This window comes from Monodon monoceros, unplaced genomic scaffold (assembly GCF_005190385.1).
Source record: "Monodon monoceros isolate NGI ecotype Baffin Bay Population unplaced genomic scaffold, NGI_Narwhal_1 Super_Scaffold_20, whole genome shotgun sequence".
Taxonomy (NCBI): domain Eukaryota; kingdom Metazoa; phylum Chordata; class Mammalia; order Artiodactyla; family Monodontidae; genus Monodon; species Monodon monoceros.
The window spans coordinates 99687311-99707815 of NW_021703777.1; the positions used below are offsets into that span (position 1 = coordinate 99687311).

General features: G+C 47.2%; 1 protein-coding gene across 1 annotated transcript in view; it reads left to right on the forward strand.

Moving 5' to 3' along the window:
• Positions 1 to 20332, forward strand: part of SLC2A9 (solute carrier family 2 member 9) — a 187919-nt gene extending 167587 nt beyond the window's left edge. Inside the window, 2 exon segments of the mRNA XM_029235473.1 lie at positions 19641 to 19804; positions 19806 to 20332. Coding sequence (XP_029091306.1) covers positions 19641 to 19804; positions 19806 to 19893 — 252 coding nt within the window. The 3' untranslated portion in view covers positions 19894 to 20332.
• The last annotated feature ends 173 nt before the right edge of the window (positions 20333 to 20505 follow it).

A 20505-nucleotide genomic window follows, 5' to 3' on the forward strand; every position in this document is an offset into this window, starting at 1 on the left:
CACACAACCCACAACTAAGCTTTATGTGTCCTGGAAGTAGGCCACATCTCTGAGAGATTTTGGGGAGGCATGAAAGACCTCTGGACCCCCAGACCAAAAGAGGGCATCTCACTTTCCCGCTGCAGTTTGGGAGTTAACAGCACTGACATGCCACTAATGCTAGTGTTTACTGGGTGCTTGCTGAGTGCCAGGCGCTATTCAGCCCTGTCAGTGTTGGGAGGTAGGGTCTGTATTTCTCCCTTTACAGACCAGGAGCCTCAGAGAGATGCTCAGAGAAATGACAGAGCCAGGTTTGAACCCCTTCTCTCACCCTCATCGGTAAGACACGGGAGGAAAAAACCTTTGGTTATAAACAGATGACTCTTTTAAAAGCCCGTTTGACCTGGGGTTGAGTAGTTAATTTATCTTTAAGCACACACACACACACACACACACACACACACACACACACACACCCCACAAACCGCTCAGAGAGGTCTCCAGCTGAAATCGGATTTCTGTGACTTTTATTTCACTTTGTTCATTTAGCAAATCGTAGCCCATCCACAGCGTCTCCCAAGTAGAAATGCGGTACTGCATTTACCTTGAGATATTTTCTTAGTCCAGTGAGTCTGGCCCAGATTCATGCTCAGTGCATGCTAGCTCAACATACGCAGCTGGCTTACATGTCAAGGAAAGGGTAGAGGAGAGGACAGTGACCACAACTGGGCATTTGCTATGTACTAGGTCACATGTGCAGTCACACCACTGCATGGAAAGTCTTATCAGCCCCATGTGTCAGTCAGGATGGGCTGGGGTTTGCTGCAGGAAGAAACAGCCCCCAAGCCTCAGTGGTGTTAAACCACCTGGGATAGTGGTAATGTTCACTGCAGGGGAGACTAGAGATTCTGCCCCAGAGCTTCCTGACTCAGGGATGTTGGCTGGCAGGACCCTTCTCTCTGAAATAACTGCCCCCATGCCAGGTGGAGGGAATGTGGCAGGTCTCACACCTGCCAGTTAAGACCTTGGCATGGCAGTGGCGTGTGTTCTGTGCAACTTTCCGTGATTGAAAGTCACACGACCACAGCTCACCTGAGGGGAAATGCACGCTGCCTTGTGTCCCAAAGGGGAAGAGCCAGAAAGTTTGCGTCCTTCCCTGATGAGGACCCTAGCCCACTTTTTGAGGAGGAAAGTTGGGCTCCTCAGGCTTGGGAGACTTGCCCGAGGCACCGGAGCTCAGTAAGAACATGGTCATGGCCACGGACTTGTGTTCCTCCTCTACCCACAGGGCTTTTACCGGTTTCACGCTCCTTTCACAATAACCCAATTTCTGATGGCCTTGAAGACGTGTTGGGGGATCATGTTCATTCCAACTGGCTCACTTCCAGCCCGGCGCTCACCTGCCTGGGAACCCCGGGAGCCTGAGAGGTTCCTGGGGTCACAGCTCATGCTGGGTCACCCTGCCATGATACGTCTCTGAGGGCAAAGTAGGACCAGGACTCCGAGAGTTATAATGTCCCTCCTGCAAGAGCCGTGTGCTAAGACTGTCACCACATGTAAAAATGCATCCATTCGCGCTTTCAGGATAATCTCATAGAGAAGTCAGCTCCAGGGATGCTGAGAGCCTGGCCTGGAGCAGGGGAATAAGGCAAAGGAGGGCTCAGCCTGGTTTAAGGGCTAAGGGGTGGAAGGGGTGCCACCCTCCCAAAGAGCCGAGGTCCCACCAGGCACAAATGATACACATCTGCATGCCCATCTTAGAACATCCAGACCAGCTGTTTCCTCTCAGACACGTCGGGACACAGGTGTCATGGGAGGGTTGGGAGAATCACTCTTTATAAGCTTGGGTTTCAGGGCTTGGGGCAATGCAGGGAGAAGTACAGGGGGTGGCAAAGAAAGACAAGTGGCTGGGGAAGGCCTGGAAGACAGGTCTCTGATCCATTCCCTGGGAGGTGCTGGGCTCATATCGCATCACTGCCTTTGGCATTTGGGGCTAGAGCTGGAGAGAGGCATGGGTCCCACATCAGAAAGGGACCACCTGACCTTGACCTTGACCTTGCCTGGAAATGTCTGCAGGATGTCGTGAAAAGCTGGCAGGATCTCGTGGGAAACAAGAGACTTGTGAGGACCTGGCCCAACACAGTGTAGGCAGGGGACCCGCTGTGAGTGTGTGAATCCCCTCGCTGCCCCTCTGCCAGGCCGTCAGCAAGCCTTCGCTTGGAGTCCTCTGAATACAGGAGTCTCAGGGCCGCTGGAGGTGGGCGATTCCATTGTTCCAAATCCAATCCTTAGAGCCTGCCCCTTGTACTGGCCAAGACTATGGGCCTATGAAGGTGAACTTCTGTGTCTGTCTCCGGAACAAGGCGACCAGAGCCTGCAGGCTGGGCCCTAAGCTACGCTGTATCCAGATGTGTGGCCTGAGGCCTGATCTCGATCAAATGAATGGCTGAGTGGGAGGTAACGTCTGTCAAGGACCCACAACGGGGCACAGGACACACTTGGTCTCATTGAAGTAACACTGAGTGTCACGACCGGGCCAAGATCACGCTGTTACTGAAGAGTAGGACCAACATTCAAAGCCCAGTCTCTCTAGACCCTCCAGGGTGCCCCCCGCCGCAAAGAAACCACCTAGACTTCAAAATGCACATATTCATTCATTTATTCATTCATTCTATAAATGCTTGCCAAGTCTACAACATGCCAGGCATTGCTCGAGGGTCTGGGGACACAACCTTGGGAGGCTCTAAGCCAGGGCAGTGGTGGGCTGTGGGAGGGGACAGGTATGAACCCCAGGGGGCTCACACCAAGCAGTTCTCACAAGAGGGAGGTTATCCCAGCTGCAGCAGTCGGCCCGGGAGGCATCTCAGAGAAGAGGCACAGAGCGCAGCCTTGAAGCATGAGGGGCACCTAGATCCGTTGTGATGGAGAGGAAGGGCATCCCAGGCAGAGGCAACAGCATGAGCAAAGGCTCAGATCTGTGGAGGTAAATCCTGAGTGTAGAGGCGCCAAGTGGTCCAGAGTGGCCGAGGGTGTTGGGGTGTAGAAGTAGTATTATCGGGAGGAGGGCCAGGCAGGAAAATCCGTCCCCAATCGTGGGAGAGCTTAGATGCCGAGGTCGAACTTTTGGGCCCAGATATAAGTGAGGACTCGACTCCAGTGTAAATGCCGAGCTTTATCGTTGACATCAGAACCACAGACACACCCTTGTTGCGCCGCTGCTTCCGGGTGCTGGTGGATAGTGAGTCCCGTTCTCCTCCCGCCCGCTCCGCTGGGACACACTTACCTTTGCCAGGAGTAGCAACCCATCAGTCACGAGCGTTCCACCCTGGCATTGGCCACAGGGATTCCCACTCCTGCTGCACACCTGGTTCGTGTGGGTGGGTGGTGGAAGTGACCGTGCAGCAAAGCCACAAAGACCCTTCCGAGCCACGACGCGGTGCTGAGCACCCACAGGAGCCCACCCCCTGGGTCCCTTCACTCCTAGGGGGTCTCAGTTTCCATTTCAATTAAAATGGAAATAATGGTCCACAGGATGGTTGTATAGATAAAACGAGATACTACACTGTCTTGGGCCGGGTTCCCTAGAAGCAGAGTGAGAGACAGATGCCGGTGCACAGAAACATCTCATCCCCATGGGTGTAGCTCACAAGGTGCTGCCCCCTGTGGGGCATCGTACAGCTGAGACGTGTGAGGCTGGGCACGTCTTTGATTTGTCCAAGGTCGTCCAGCCGTTAACGCTCAGGTTCAAGACGCCAGCTGAAGTCCTCTGGTGTCCACAGCCCAGTCCCCAGCCCAGCACAGGTGCAAATCAGAAGGGATTCATGGATGTGTGAATCCAGGTGTATCAAGTTGAATGATGGCCCCCCAAAGATATCAGGTCCTAATCCCTGGAACCTCCAAGTGTTCCCCTATATGGAAAAGTTGTCTTTGTAGAAGTGATTAAGTAGAGGATCTTGAGGCGGTGGCCCCAGATGCTATCGTAAGTGTTCTTATGAGAGGGAGGCAGAGGGAGATGCGATACAGACAGAGAAGCATGTGAGGGGAATTCCCTGGCGGTCCAATGGTTAGGACTCCACAGTCTCACTGCCAAGGGCGCGGTTTCAATACCTGGTCGGGGAACTAAAAGCCCACAAGCTGCGCAGTGCAGCCAAAAATAAAAATTAAAAAATTTTTTTACTTTAAAATAAAATTTAAAAAAAGAAGGAGCGTGTGAGATGTGACCATGGGGGCAGACTGGAGTGATGCGGCCACAAGCTAGGAATGCCAGCAGCCACCAAAACTGGGAGAGGCTAGCCACAGATTCTCCCCTAGAGCCTCCGGAGGAAACGTGGCTCTGCCAACATCAGTGACACTGATTTCAGAAGTATGGCCTCCGGGACTCTGAGAGAATGCATTGCTGTTGTTTCAAGCCACGGAATCTATGATAATGTGTTACAGTAGCCAAAGGGTACTAATACAGTAGGAAACCACCCAGATTGACAATCAGAGCTGACATTGATTGAGAATTACTGTGCTCTGTACATATCGTAATTCATTTAATCCCACAACAGCCCTGTGGGGCAGGTGCCATTATGGCCCCATTTCACAGATGGAGAAAAGGATGCACAGAAAAGTTAAGTCACTTACCCAGGGTTGCACAGCTAATCTAATGAGTGGCAGAGGTGGGATTGAAACCCATGCATCTCCAGGGCATGCGTTCCTGACCACTGCACTCTATGGTGTCCCCCAGGAGTCACACATCTTGACCAAAGTCTTTCATGCAGAGGGTGAGAGGTGCTAATTCAACCTTGAAAATGACACCACCAAGTGCTCTAAATGATTGTGGATTTGGTCAGATCAAATTCCTGAAGCACATTATTTGGGGGAGACGATTTAGGGTAGAAGCCGGTGATCAGGGCGGACACGTCTACCCGCCTCACTTACCCGAGGAATCCTGCGTCAAGCCCCTGGAGGCCGGCTCCGCCTGGCATTTAGACGCACACTGGTTCTGTACAGCCTGCTGAGCAGACCTGCTCATCACCGCCTGCTCCTGGGCTCCCTGCTGGGAAGAGACCAGCAAAGGGCCTGATGCTCCAACGTGCTGAGAGAGAGGCCAAGCCAGTCACTCTGTGGATGGGTCCTCCACCCTGCTGTCCAATTTTAGGAGCTCTGTTGTAGCACTTTAATAAGCATGGAAACAGGTTGAGGGATCAAGGTTTATCGTCAGAGGGCCTGGGTTTGAGGCCCCGCTCTCAGTTGATAAGCTGTGTGGTCTTGGATTTCTCCAGACTCACCTGTATATGGAGGATGATAACAGAGCCTCTTCACAGGGTTACTGTGAGGAAATCGTGCGATGCTTGCAAAGCATTATTATACGTGATAGCTCATAGCATAGGACAGGCCATGGGCAGAGATGACGAAGGTGCAGGTCGGCAGATGAGTTTTGGGACGGGGTGTGCAGGGGCTCAAGACAGCAAGGAGGAACTACAGAGTTGAGGAATGGGGAGTGTATGCCTTTCCTGGGGCTCCTATAACAAATTAGCACAAATTGGGTGACTTAAAACAATAGAAATCTATTCTCTTACAGTTGTGGAGGCCAGAAGTTCAAAGTCAGTGTCCCTGAGCTAAAGTCAAGTTGTTGGCAGGGCCAGACCCCTAGCAGAGGTTCCAGAGGAGAATCCTTTTTCTTGCCTTCTCAGCTTCTAGGCCGCTTTCCTTGCACTCCTTGTCTCCTGGCCCCTCCCCATCTTCAACGCCAGCACCTCGCTTCAGTGGTCACGTCGCCTCGCCTTCTGTGTCAAATCTCCCTCAGGCTCCCTTTTATAAGGGCAGCCGTGATTGCAGTTATGCCAGGTCAGATAATCCAGGATAATATTCCCATCTTGAGACTGTAACTAAATCACATCTGCAAAGTCTCTTTTTGCCATATAAAGCAACATTCACAGGGTATCAGGACCTAGATACTTGAGGGCCATTGCATAGCTGACTACAGGAAGTACAGGTGGGTTTTGGAAGCCGGGCTGAGACACATGGTCGGAGGCTCCCCAGAAGCCAGGCAGATGTGATGCTGAGTCCCTGACTACTGCTTCCCGGGGTGAGCCCAGGGTGGTCCTGAGACCCCCAGGAGGAGTCCTATGGTGACAGTTCTGGGGTGGTAGAGCTCCTGCTAGATTACAAAAGGGCCTGAACGTGCTTAGTAGCAGGAGACAGACTGGACGTTCATACACTAAGTACAAATAGTCATTGCATACCAGGTCTTTACGTCAGGCATTTGATATTTCTTCAGTGAATGTTGGGTAGACCCTACTACACTTGGAATGCTCTGCTAGAGAACTTACACTTGATCCTGTAGACCAGGGGTTTTCAGCCCTGGAAGCACATGAGAGCCACGGGGGGTAGTCTAAGATAAATGAGTAGGAAGATATCTCTGTGACCCAGGCTGGGGAAGGACAAGACCCCTAAAAGCACAAACGATGGGCAGAGAAGGGACAGATCCAATTATATCAAAATCACGGGTTTCTGCCCAACAAGGAGCAGCAAGTTCAAGGGTGCCTCAGACAACGGGTGAGAGAAGCCATGTGTAACCTCTAAAGCTGGTCAGGGATTAACTCCTAGAGTAGTAAGGACCTCTTGCGAGTCAACTATAAAAAGATATGAGTCCCTGTAGGAAAGGGAATCAAGAATAAGAAAGGGCAGCTCCCAGACAAGAAGCCTAAAGGGTAACACAGGGGAAGAGAAGCTTTAAACTTGTTTAAATCAAATAAAGGCAAACTAAACTAATAACATACCTCTGTAAAGAGTTAGTCAACTGTTTGCCCAATTGTCAAAATTAGAAATTTGGAGAACACTAAATGTTGACAAAGACCTAGGGAAATGGGAGACCTCGTGCACTGGTGGAACCGTCTAATGCCAATTAATCAAATTAAGTATCCATATACACTATGACCCAAAATTCTACCCGGAGATTTTTGCAAAGGTCCATAAGATAGAGTGTACAGGGATATTAACTACAGCACTGTTTGTGGCATCGAAAGGCTAAAGGTAACCTGGGTAGCCATCCCTTGAGGAAAAGAATAAATAAAGCATAGTAGATACACCCTACAAAACAGTTATGCTACAGTGAAAGCAATGAATTAGAGCTTCATCATCAACGTGTATGAATCTAAACCCAGTGCTGACAGAAGTAAAGCACAGAGTGGAGTCTGTAGCCTGATACCACTTATATAAATTTAAAACACACACATAGGGCTTCCCTGGTGGCGCAGTGGTTGAGAGTCCGCCTGCTGATGCAGGGGACACGGGTTTGTGCCCCGGTCCGGGAAGATCCCACATGCTGCAGAGCGGCTGGGCTCGTGAGCCATGGCCGCTGAGCCTGCGCGCCGGAGCCTGTGCTCCGCAGCGGGAGAGGCCACAACAGTGAGAGGCCCGCGTACCGCAAAAAACAAAAAAACAAAAAAGAACACACACATAAAACAACAATACAGATTTTCACAAAGAAAAAGGCAGACAGATGATAGATAGAAAGATAGATAGATAGAGACAGATAGATGATAGATAGATAGACAGGATACGTTGATTTTAAGAACATTTATTAAACACTTAAACATGAGTTTGTCTAGAGTCGAGGGGAGACCACTGAAGGGCGAAAGGAATGAGAGCAGATGAGGGTAAAAAGAGGAAAAACAAATAAATATAAATAAGAGAGGACTGTTGCACAGTCCAGTAATGATAGTGTGTCAAGAAACAAGGAATACGATTAGCTCATCCTCGCGACCTCCTCTTCTCCCTCCTCTTTTTCCTTTTTTCCTGTAAAGTTATGAGGCCATTCTAATTATAAATGGCTCAGGTTCACTATAGAAACTATGAAAATATAAAGAAAAAGAAGTGAAAACACCCATGTTATAGATTAATGATGCTGCTTCCTTCCTTTCCTCCAAATATACGTAATTTTTCATATTTATAAAACTTGAAACCTATTTTTTTTTGTTTTGATTTTTGCTTTCCTCACCCAGCATGATCTCATGAGCATTTCCTTATGCCCGTGGACATTTTTAAGGCACATTCCCTCTGAGAGCAGAGTTCCTGCCAGCTGGGGCATCCCCAGGGCCTCTGGGTTTTCAGGGATTGTTCAGGAAACCTTGAAGTTATGACTGTTGACTCGAGCTGAATGGCCCTGCCGGACATGCTGACGGAGACACCAGTCAGGTGGCCACATTTAGATTTGGGGAATTGTCAGCCTCCTGACCCAAACTGGGGAAGGCAGTGATGCTTAAGTTTCCTTTCTGGATGGAAGCTTGCTAGGTTCCTGGGGCTGTCGCTGGCAGTGATGCAGGCATTGGAGAAATGCGGGACTTACAAGTTCGGAGTCGCACCCCTCACCCCACGCAGACCCTCCCGTGGGGTCAACTTCTCCTTGCTGCAGACTCCGTAAAGGAACCATTTCCATTCTACAGCCCTTCTGGGGGCCACCTCAGCCATAATCAAAAGCCACCGTACTCATTTCCTGGGGCTACCATAACAAAGTACCACAGGCTGGGGGGCTTAAACAACAGAAATTTGTTTTATCGAAATTCCGGAGGCTAAAAGTCTGAGACAAAGCTCTTGGCAAGGTTGATTTCTTCTGAGGCCTCTGTCTTTGGCTTGTAGACAGCTGTCTTCTCCCTGTGTCCTCACATGACCTTCCTTCTGTGTATGTCTGGTCCTAATCTCTTCTTATAAGAAACAAGTCCTCCTGGATTAGGGCCCACCCATATGACCTCATTTTACCTTATCACTTCTTAAAGACCCCAGCTCCAAATACAATCCATCTGAGGTATTAGGGGTTAGGATTTCAACATATGAATCATGAGGGGACATAATTCCACCCATAATAGCCAGCAAGCACTATCGCTCACGTATTTTGGTCCTTTCACTTATTCCAAAATGTGTCAGTGACAAATGTGTCCAAATAGAGGCAAGCCCTTGCAAGCCCAAAGAGACGCTTTCAAGGAGCATGAACTTCTTCAGAAAAAAATATCTGGGCCAGCATGGTTCTGGAGATTGGCAGGAATCAAACCAGTATTTTAACCCACTCATTAGCAGAGGGGCCCTGAGGTATTTTCTTAACCTCTCCAAGCTTCAGCTTTCTCAGTTTTCTCATCTGTTGGAGGATAAATAACCCAGCTGCTTGCCCCCTCCTTGTATGTGTCAGGGCAACTCTGATGTGTGGTCCGCTCTCCCAGAGGACTCCAGCGAAAACACTGAGCTCTCATTGGACACGCCCCCATCTGTGTTAGTTTCCTAGGGCTACCATAACAAAGTCCCCAAAACTTAGAATGATGGAAATGTATTCTCTCACAGTTCTGGAGGCTAGAAGTACAAAGTCAAGATGTTAGCAAATTTGGTTCCTTCTAAAGGCTGTGAGGGAAAGATCTGTTTCATACCCTTCTCTTAGTTTTTGGTGGTTTTCAGCATTCCTTGGCTTGTGGCTGTATCACTCCAATTTCTGCTTCCATCATCCTATGGCCTTCCATCTGTGTGTGTCTCCGTGTTTTTTTATAAGGAGACCAGTGATTGGATTTAATGACCTGGTCTTAACTTGACTACATCTGCAAAGACTATTTCCAAACGATGCCAGATTCACAAGTACCGGGGGTTGGGACTTCAGTATATCTTTTGGGGGGAAACAATTCAACCCACCACACCTTCCCTATATAGGGTGACCATCTCGTCTTAGTTTTCCCAGGACTGTCCCTGTAAGTCTCACATCCCAGAAAACCCCTTTGCCCCGGGGAACTTGGGAGGGTTGGTCACCCTCATCCCATCTCAAAATTGCTCCCCACTAGTGCCCCCTGGATCACCTCCCAAATAAGCTCTCATGCCCCAGTCTCAGGCTGTGTGTCTGGGGCTGCCAGCCTGGGGCAATTCCTGTAACACTGGCCTGATCTCTAGGACAGAGTAACTTGGTAACTGGTAGCTGCTGTGGTTGGTGGTGGTTCTGATTGCCCTTATTGTCCAGGCACAAAGGCAAATGTCAGTTACAAATGATTATATCGTGAGTCCGCCCCTCCTACCCATCTTGTTGTGGTTCCTTCTTTACGTCTTTGTTGTAGAAAATCTTCTCTGGTAGGTTCCAATCTTTTTCATGGATGATAATTGTGACTTTGGTGTGCTTGTCAGAGGAGGTGAGCTCAGGGTCCTTCTACTCTGACATCTTGGCCACTCTCCAGGTACCAATGAGACACAAGAAGAAACTGCAGAGACTTTGGGCTCAGACAGCCTGACCTTGAACCCTGGCTTTGCAGCTCAGCAATTAGGTGAAGGGAAGGCTGGTCAAACTTTGCCCACCTTTGGTTGCCCTCTTAGCCATAATTTTCATTTCTATAAAACAAGAGAATTGCCCCACTTTTGCAGCAGGGCTCCCCAAAGAATGAGAGACAAAGTCAAGACTTCAGTGCAGGGTCTACCCACAGACACTCGGGATTGGTTGCTGTCATGATCACTATTAGTACCGGGAAGGCTGTTTCCTGCCGTGCGATCTTAGGGTCACCTGGAAAGAGGAGACAGGACAGAAAAAGCAATCATTGTAAACGCTGGAAACTTGCACCACCCCTTGCCAGCTGAGCCATCAGGACAAGTGGCCTCTCAAAGCTTGCCTTCTCCCTCTCCTTCCTCCTTCTCTCCCACCCACCCTGCCGCCTTCCTGCAAAATGTTCTTGATGGGCTGGGCTGGGCTGCCTTGACCCCTGGGGAGATTACTATCACTCTCTGTTTCTCTGCCCTCAGCCACAGGCTGCCTTCTCCTCTGAGCCTTTGCTGTGGTCAGCATCACTGTGTCCCTTGGGTCGTTGGTTGTAAAAGCCTCCAGATAACTGGGCTTCTGCCATTAGCATCAATATTTTCTGGTTGGGAGAAAATGGCATGCAAATGTATGCCTGCTTGATTCCACTGGAGTTCTAAAATTCCTTTCGAGTTCAACAAAATCTGGAAGCAAGAAAATGATTCTTTTCGACTTGAAAAATATCCCAAGTGCCTGTGCAAAGTGAGGGGGAAAGCTGATGCAGATCTGAGGTGGTGGGCTCTAACAGCAAGCAAAACCGCCCCCGGCCTCTCTGAATGGGCCAGGGGATCCTCTGAAGAGAGAGCATCTTTCATGCGCTCAGTGCCTGTGGGTGCCAGCATCGTGCTGCGCCCTGCAGGCGGGCACTGAACAGGAGGGCGCAAACTGCCTAACATTTCGGGAAGAGCAAACACAACTCTCACGGGACGGGTGTAGTTTCATGGGAGGAAGTAAGGTGGGGGGGCTTAAGTGGGCTGACCAGTGCAGGGACCTTTCAAGCTGAGACTGAGGAAGTGTGTGTGCGGAGTGGGGGAGGGAGGCGATGCCTGGCAGAGAGACGGAAGGTGCTGGCCGAAGCCCTGAGCAGGTACAGAGCAGGCATCCGAGGATGCCTGCCAAATCCCTCGAGGCGCTGAAGGCATGATAGGGATTTGGGGTTTATCCGATGGACTCTGGGAAGCCACTGCATGATTTTAAGACATGATTCATTTTGTACTTTTAAAAGACTTCTTTAGCTGTCTGCTGGGAACTAGATTGAGGTCAGGGGCAGGAAAAATGGATGCTAAGGTGATAGAAACCAGAACAGTGGTTAACTCTGTGGGGGAGTGGGGCGGGGGGAATGGACTAGAAAATGGCACAAGGAACTTTCTGGGGAGGTGGGAATGTTCCACATCTTAATAAAGGTGTTGGTTACACAGGGGTATACTTTTCTCCAAATGCATTGACCTATATGTACAATTAAGATCTGGGTAAGTTACCGTATGTAAATTCTTTCTTGATAAAAAGTTGTATGTTTTTTAAGAAAGGAAAAAGATGTTTCAGGGTAAAGTCATCAGGACTTAGTAACAAAAACAGGCAGAGAGGGAGGAAATAGTCAAAGGTGATTTCGGACGTCCGTCTCGGGCAGGTGGGAGGATGGTAGTGCCAGTTCTGAGAGCAGTGGAAGAGAAGCAGGCTTGCCCGAGACCGGGAGGCTGCAAGTGGGAGGCGTCAGCAGGGTAGTTAATGTGGCTTCCAGTGAGCTGAAATGCCATCCATCAGGCAGCCCCAGGGCTGTGTCTACTCAAAGGCTCCTGGGCAGCACCAACAAGACCTTAACGGTACACGTGACAATGACTTGGAAGCCACAACACATGCCAGAGATGTAAGTCATCACTAAGATCCCTGCCCCATTCTAACTTCCCCCAGAAGCATCCTAATGTTTCAGGTCCACTCTGCTCGTAAAGTAGAACAGCCTGGCCTTTCAAAGCTCTTTGCAGAATTGGAGTTACAGGTGTAAGGCACCTGGCTTCCCATCAGTTCTTAAATGGTGGTCTGGGCCCTGACTCATCCGAGAGCTCGCTTGAATCACCAATGAACCAATGTTCCAGCTCCACGGGTGGGAGTGGAACCTCAGCAGAAGAATTCTGTTTTTGTGTCATCGTGAAAACCTAACTTGGACCACGTTTTGTACCTTCATGCATCTCCATAAGAGTCCTCCCATTTCATTCATTTATCCCCTCATTGGACGTATTTATATTAAGAAAATGCTTACAGTAAACCAGGCACTGTCTTAGGCTGAGGGTACAACAGAGAGCAGGGGACATGGATTCTGCCATCATGGAACTTACAACCCAAGCTGGGCTTGGACACCAGGCGAGGAGACGAAAAGTTGTGGGGGGAGGGAACAGCAAGCACAAAGGCCCAGAGTCAGCAGGAATCATGATGGAGGCAGGAGTGACCAAGAACCGATGTGAAGGAAGCACAGGGGTTTTTTTGTAGATAAAGTTTTATTGGAATGCAGCCAAGCACATTCATGTGTGTTTCATTGTCTCTGGTTGCCTTCCCACAAAAGCAGAGTTGAGAGGTCCTGACAGACTGGATGGCCCTTTATAGGAAATGTTTGCCGACCCCTGGGCTAGACTTCCAGCCTGGAGATGCCAAGGGGAGGCTAGATTGGAGGCTACTGAAGGAAGGAAACACACGAGGACTTTTGGGAGGATCTGCTGAGAGGACAGGAGGTGTGACGAATGACTTTCAGAGTTCTAGCCTGTGTGGTCCAGCCTCAAACATCCCCCTCTACATTGTGCAGAGCCCCACAGAGAGGGAGGAAAGCCGACATTCACATCACACTGGATGCTCGGCACTGTTCTAAACACCCTGTGATTAACTTACTTAGGAAAAGAGTCCACACCAGACACTATGATGAGTTCTTGGGACCCAGAGAGGGGTGACATGTGCCTCTGTCCCCAGGGAGACAGCAATTGGGATGCCGCCAACTCGCAAAGAGTGGGACATGCGCTGTACAGGTTTGTGGACATGCTTGGACCCAGTGTGAAAGATGAAGAGAAGGCTTCTAAGTCAGAAAGAGTCCTTCCGGTCAGTTCTGGGGGATGGAGCTACTATTGCAGGAATTATTCATTCTAACTCAGAACACTTTTTGCTTTTGATCATCTGTTTGATGGCTACTTCTAAACTGAACCCAGAATTACACCAGGTTATCATTTTGTTACCTCTAGAGCTCGTGGCTTTTGGTGACTAGATTTCTAGGCAGTGCCCATGCCTCTCCCCCTGTCCACACCCAACAAAGCTGATATGCAAAGGAATCCAGGACTAATTTGTCAGAGCTCATGACTTTGTTCCCAGCACTGTACTTCACATCTACTTTCCTTGTTCAGGGAAGCTGGCAGCTCTAAAGAGCTGCTGTGTTTTCACATCGTTCTGATAAACTGGAGTAGAAGAAAGCTGAGATTTCTCTTTATTCTCAAGGATCTTTTCCTAAAAGTAGCACTTTGCCACAATTGCCTAATATTTTTAGCACAATTTTGTGGTATAGTGCATTCTCAAAAGAAAATTTGTTTCTCCATAGTAAAGAATATGGAACACTTTCATGATCATTTGTAATAACCCAATGGGTGTATTCAGAGAAAGAATGTAACTATAGCTTATAACATTTTCATAAGTTGGAGAAGGAAGTTTACCCAGGTGAGAGGGCCAGACACCTACAACTGATGAAGTTCTACTGTTTCTACTACTTCTGTTTCCTCTGAGGCTCCCAGGGGATCCTCAGGACCTCAGGGTCCTGCCTCTACTTCCAGACTGGTCCTCAGCTGAACCACCTGGGAAGGTGAGCCCTGCATCCTGGAGGATTTTTTTTTTCTTTAACTAAGTGCTTACATCTGACTCCAGCTTTAGAGCTTTCTTTTGGTAAGATTCCTTTTGATACCTGTTCACCATGAGTGAATTACTGCTTGGGTTTAGGTTCTTCCATTTACACTATTAAATGTATATTTATATATGTATATTTTAATTATATTATGAAACATATCATATGCAAAAGAGTATGAAATGCATCATATACATATCAACTGAAAAAAATGCACAACCTGAAAGTTGAGAGTTATGTTTTATTCGGTGGACAAAACTGAGGACTTAAGCCCGGGACACAGCATCTCAGATAGCTCTGACAGACTGCTCTGAAGAGGCAAGGGGGGACCCAGGATATATAGGGGTTTTTGCAACAAAGACCAGGTAGTCGGAACATCAGAAGATTGCTGTTAATTAAAAAAAACCAGATTATCTCAAGTTAGGAAATTTAGCGCTTTTCTATGTATGAGATGATGCAAGAGTCTGGGCTTACTGAAATCATTCCTTTGATATGCACCTCAGCTATCTGGGGCCAGCATCCTGTGTTTTCTCATCCTGAGTTTCTTCAGCGTGCAAAGTTGCGGGGGGGCTACAACGTCTGGTGATTTGATGGCGGGCATTCTGTTTCTATCCTGAGTTCCCTCAGGGCTTACCTTCAGGGTGGCTGTCATGTGATGGCTTGATGGCTGCAACATCCTTTGTTTACTGATATGACAGGCAATATTTTTCTTTCATACATACAAAGAGAAAAATTGTTATTATTGTAATTATAGAATGCATTATATTTAGAAGTAGTAGGGAAAATCAATGTAGTTAGCCAACTTAATCTATTGCAATGCCCTGGGTGCCTCTCCCTAATCCCTTAGCAGGGATTTTGTGCTAATTATTCTCTAGGTTTTCTTTAGGATTTGACCCCTGTATGAATGTGTCCCTTAACAATCTAGTGTTTTGCTTTCCCTGGTTTTTATATTTATACAAAGAAAATCATCCTAAAGGTATTTTATGTGCCTTGTTCTTTTACTCAACATATACTGTTGAGCACCATCTGTGCCATATGCCCGGCTACAGGCCGTTGTTTTTTACTACTCTGTAGAATCTTTTGTATGAACGTACCCAATTTATTTATCCCTTCCCTTTTCCATGAACATTGGTGTCGTCTCCCATTTCCTTGCTCTAGAAATAGTGCTGTTATACAACATTGTAAATCTATACTATACTTCAATAAAATGAATTTAAAAAAAAAAAAACTTTGTAGTGCTACTACGAACATCCGGGTACAATGCACAGGAGTTTCCGTGCTGATGGGAACGTTGGCCGTCTGCTATGCAAAGCGGGAGCCACCAGCCATGCGACTGTTGAACACTTGCACGTGGCTAGTGCAACCGAAGAACTGAACTTTTAATTAATTTAAATTCAAACAGCACCACTCCAGAACAGATCCACTCTGAGTGTCATTGCTGGGTCATAGGACACACACAACTCGCCTTGACTTGGTCAGGCCCAGGGATGCTCCAAAGTAGTCGTGGCTATTTACAGCCTCAACTGTATATCCACAGGTATGAAAATGCGTGTTGCTCATCAACACTTGGTATTGTCATTGTCAGGTTTTTCACATTTTTTGCCAATCCGATAGTGTGAAATGGTATAAAATTATGGCTCTAATTCCTATTATCCCAAATTACTAAGGAGAATGAGCACCTTTTCACAAGCTTGTTTGCCATTTGTATTTCCTCTTTTGTGAAACGCTCATTCATACATTCTGCCATTTTCTCTATTAGGTCATCTTTTTCTTATTGATTCATAAGAGTTGTTTTTTTTAATTTGGGGTACAAATTCTTTGTTCGCTATGTATCACAATACTTCCATTTGTTGCTCTTGTACTCTTTGTATGGTACCCTATTTTGTTTGTTTGTTTGTTTTGTTAGGGCAAGAAATTGTGACTTTATTCGGAAAGCCAGCAGATCAAGAAGATGGTGGACTAGTGTCCCAAAGAACCATCTATGTATGGTACCTTTTGATGAACAGATGCTCTTAATTTTAAAGTTGCCACATTTATTTTTTTTAATTTATGAACTAAGCTTTATGAATGTGAGTGTTTTACAGAAAACCTCTAATATGATTTTGTCCATTTTACTAACGGGGAAAACAAGGCCCACACCAGTCGTGGGTGCTTCCCAGGGTGCCATGATGAGTTGAGTGTTTGACAGAGTCAAATCTGGAGTCGAGGTCTATTTCTTCTTAGGTAAGGTCCTTCCTGCAACAGACGTGCTGCCTAAAATCTCGCTTGGGGGACACTGGACTTACCCTCCCATACCAACCATACTTCGGAGGGGTTGAGTAACTTCTCAGGAGCAGTTGGGCAGAAAGTGAATTTCTGAGCTGTTTTGAAGTAAGAGAGGAGACAGGGAAAAAGTGACATGTATATCCTCTGTGCCAGGCACTTTGCCAGATCAACTGCAGTGAATGAATTTGCCCAAGAGAGGCAGGTATGGAAGTGATACAATGGCCTCCATATCAGGCCAACCTGGGTTCAAATTCTAGACACGGCCCTTACCAGCTGGGTAACTGCAGGCAAATCACTTGCCCTTTCTGATCTTCACTTTCTCACCTGTAAGAGGTTAGGAAGATCTGCTTTGCAACTGCTATTGGGGAAAACTGAAGGATCCCAGTAACATTTATCTGCCCCCCCCACACACACACCCCAGATAGGGAGTCCTGGTAAATAATGGAGAGAGTGTAAGCTCGCAGCCGGGCCCACTTCGGTGTAAGTCCTGACTCTCATCGATCCCTACGTGGCTTTGGACATGTTTCAGAAGCTCTCTAATCCTCAATTTCATCTCTTGTAAAAAGGAAAGTGGCTGTATCATCACAGTGTGGGCTATGGGAATCAGATGAGATAATATCTATAATATTGCTGGTACCCAGGAGGTGCTTAATAAGTGCATTTCTCTTCCCAGATTAAGTGCAATCACAGCTTGCAGTTGATTGCCAGGTTGCCGCATGACTGCTGGCACGATATATATTCCAATAACTTGGCCCCTGAGAGTCCTGAGGTGGGCAGTGTCCTTTCCCAGGATGCCTGCAGTACCGCAGGGTTCTTGGCTCAATTCTGTGAAGTGGTGAGAAAAATCCTGTTGCCGCACATTGGGTCTCTTGGGAAAAGAAGTGAAGCAGGTGGCTGCTCCACCGGTGTCAGCTCTGCAGGTGACAGAGGGGTCCCAGGCAGCTCCACATGTGGCCTGGGGTAAGCAGGGAAGCTCTCTGAGCCTCAGCACATTTATATATTCAGTGAACATTTGTGAAGCACCTACTATGTGTCAAGGAGTCTCCCATGTTCTGGAAATACAAGAAAAATAACAACTCCTGTCCTCGGGCAGCTTACCACCTGTCGGGGAGAGGGTTAATAAACAAGTGACGATCCTGCTGGGTAGCGGTGAATGGTTTAAAGAACAATGAAGCAGAATAAGTGGAGAGCTGGGGGAGCCCTTAGAAACAGACGTCAGAGAGAACTTCTCTGAGAAAGAAAGCCGAGATGAAGGGGAGTGGGAAAGCAGGATGTGCAGACATGTAGAAGAAGATTATTCCAGGAAAAGGGAAGAGCATGTGCAAAGATCCTGAGGATATTGGAGGAGTGTCAGAAAGGCAGTGTAGTGGGAGCAGAGAAAGAGAGTGGGAGGTCAGAGAAGTAAGGGGGCCATGTGGGTGCTGGGCTTAGAGGCCATGGTAGGGACTCGGGCTTTGCTCACCTGCCTTGGGATGTCATGGTGCATTTGGAGCAGAGGAGAGACATGCTCTGTCCTTTGCTCAACAGAATCACTGTGGCTTCTCTCTTGAGAATAATCTTAAGCCGGGACACAGAAGAAGCAGAGAAATCTGTTGGGAAGCTATACTAACAGTCCAACGCAGAGATGATGATAGCTTGCCTTCTGTAACAGCAGAAGTGGTAACAAGTGCTCGGATTCAGAATGTATGTCAAGGTAGAGCTGACATGATTTCCTGATGTATCAGATGTGGGTGTGAGAGATAAAGATAAGTGTTTGGTTGGCTTAAGCAAATGACAGGATGGAGGGGCCATCAACCGAGGCCAGGAACACCAGAGCAGGAACAGGTTTAAAGGCTCCTTTGGGACTTGGTAAGTCAAGATGCACATTTAGCATACAAGTGAGGATGTTGAAAGCCATATTGAATATATTTCATTTCATCTTTAAAACAATATGTGGTATAGATCACCATGTTAGAAATGAGGAAACTTCAATCAGTGCATTGAAGTTCTATCCTAAATGGCACATCTTAAGTGTTAACACATCATGTAAATGATGGAGCCAGGATTTGAATTCCACCCAAATGACTATAGAGCCTATCCCCTCCCTTCTCTGTTCCACTCATGGGATCTCTGTGGACAAGTGGGAAGGCATATGCTCTCCCAGCCAAGTGCTCCCAGGTGTGGACTCTTTACTCCATCCAGGACCGCTCTATGACCTCTACAGGGCAATGCCTCATTTAATTCCCACAATAACCTATAACTACCAGTATTATCCTCATTTTACAACGGTGGAAACTGAGGCACAAAGAGCCTCAGATTCAGTACACGGTGCATCTAGGATGTGATCCAGAGATCAAGTTCTTCAACACTATGTCATATTCCAAAATTAAATGTTTGTCAAGTCAAAGAATAGCATGTAATTGACTAAAATCAAGATATCGCTTGCTGTGAACTATCATTCAAAGACAGTGTCACCTTATCATTGAATCAGTAGACGTTTGTTAAATGAAAAAAGCACAGCCCTGACAGCTGGAACCTATAAAGCCTTTTATTTAACAAACATTTATTGATCAACTACTATGAGCCAGGCACTGGATAGGAACAGGAGCTACAGAGGTGACTGAGTCACGGAGAAGCTCAAGGTCTAATGCAGTGGGCAGGGTCATTCCAGTGCTATAATCAGGATACATAAAGTGATTTCATTCAACATTTCTCTTTTTTTCTAGTCTCTCTTATTTGTAAGAAGCCATACGCCTCAGAGCAGCAGTGAGTTAAATCTTCTGCATATTAGAAAAAATGGTGTTATCTTGGCCTAGCCTATGCTCTGGAATTTTTTTATGAACGGGCATTTCACTTCCCTTTTGACATTGCACTTTTCTCATGTGTATATTGGAGGGAGGAAGAATGTGGTTAATGGTAACTATGAACTTAGGATAAGATTCAGCAAGTATCACATTTTGCTTTCATGATGAGTAATTTTTATATGCTTGTTTTCAAAATAAATAAATAAAGACTGCCATTTCCTCATCTTTACCAGGGTTTGAAGCTGATTCATTTGTGTCTCATGTGAGAACATCTCATATAGACATTTATAAGGCACATTTACCCATAGAGCCAGCCTCACATCTGCAGTGTTTTATCCAGGAACATTAATACATGAATGGGAAACTATTAAAAAAAAATCAGCCCAGAGATGGTTTCACAGCCAATTTAGCAATTGTCTTTCTGATGTTTTTTGTCTCTGCCTTCCCACAGAATAGTCTGGACACCTACTGTTTCCTGGTCTTTGCCGTAATCTGCCTCGCAGGTGCTCTCTGTTTGTATTTTGTCCTGCCTGAGACCAAAAACAAAACCCATGCAGAAATCAGCCAGGCATTTGCCAAAAGGAACAAGGCCTACCCACCAGAGAAGAAAATTGACAGCTGTAACTGATGATAAAACAAATGGAAGGCCTCAACCGGACTCCTCCTCCACACTGGAGAATTGTGTCAAAAAGAGGATTGTCTGAATGGATGATCTCACCATTTTGGGAAACGGAAGAGTCCCCCTGCAAGTTCAACCTTACTAAGTATTTAAAAATAAACCTTTGCTAACCTAACATCGCAGCCATGTGGGGTTGATTCACAGCTGAATCCCCCAAACTCTTCTGGCAGCTGGAAAGAATCACCCTATGTTTCAGTGGACCCAGCATTCTTCTGTAGACATCCATGGCCTGCCTTCTTCATGACTTGCCCCATGGTTTCAAAATGAAATTGGGGAAATAGCATTTGAATGCTTTCTCAAAGAATAACAATCTAGTCCGACAGAGGACTCGATGGACTAGAAATCCAGACTGAGTTTCCAGTCCCAGCTCTGCCAGAAATAGCCTTGAGCCACCCTCAGCCTGGATCCTGAAGCATCCAAGGACCCTTGGCTTTGATCCTAGATGAAGGTTTTCATACCTCCTAATAAATGCCTGTTTCCAATCTTTAGCTGTACCTTGTGGATCTCAGACTCAGGAGAGGCTGATACCAACCCACCACCCTCCAGGTCCCATCTCTCCCAGGCTGTACCGTGGGGCTCCAGAAATATCTTTACCTCTGAGTATCAGATGTGCTCACAGAGGGCATAAAGGGGATCA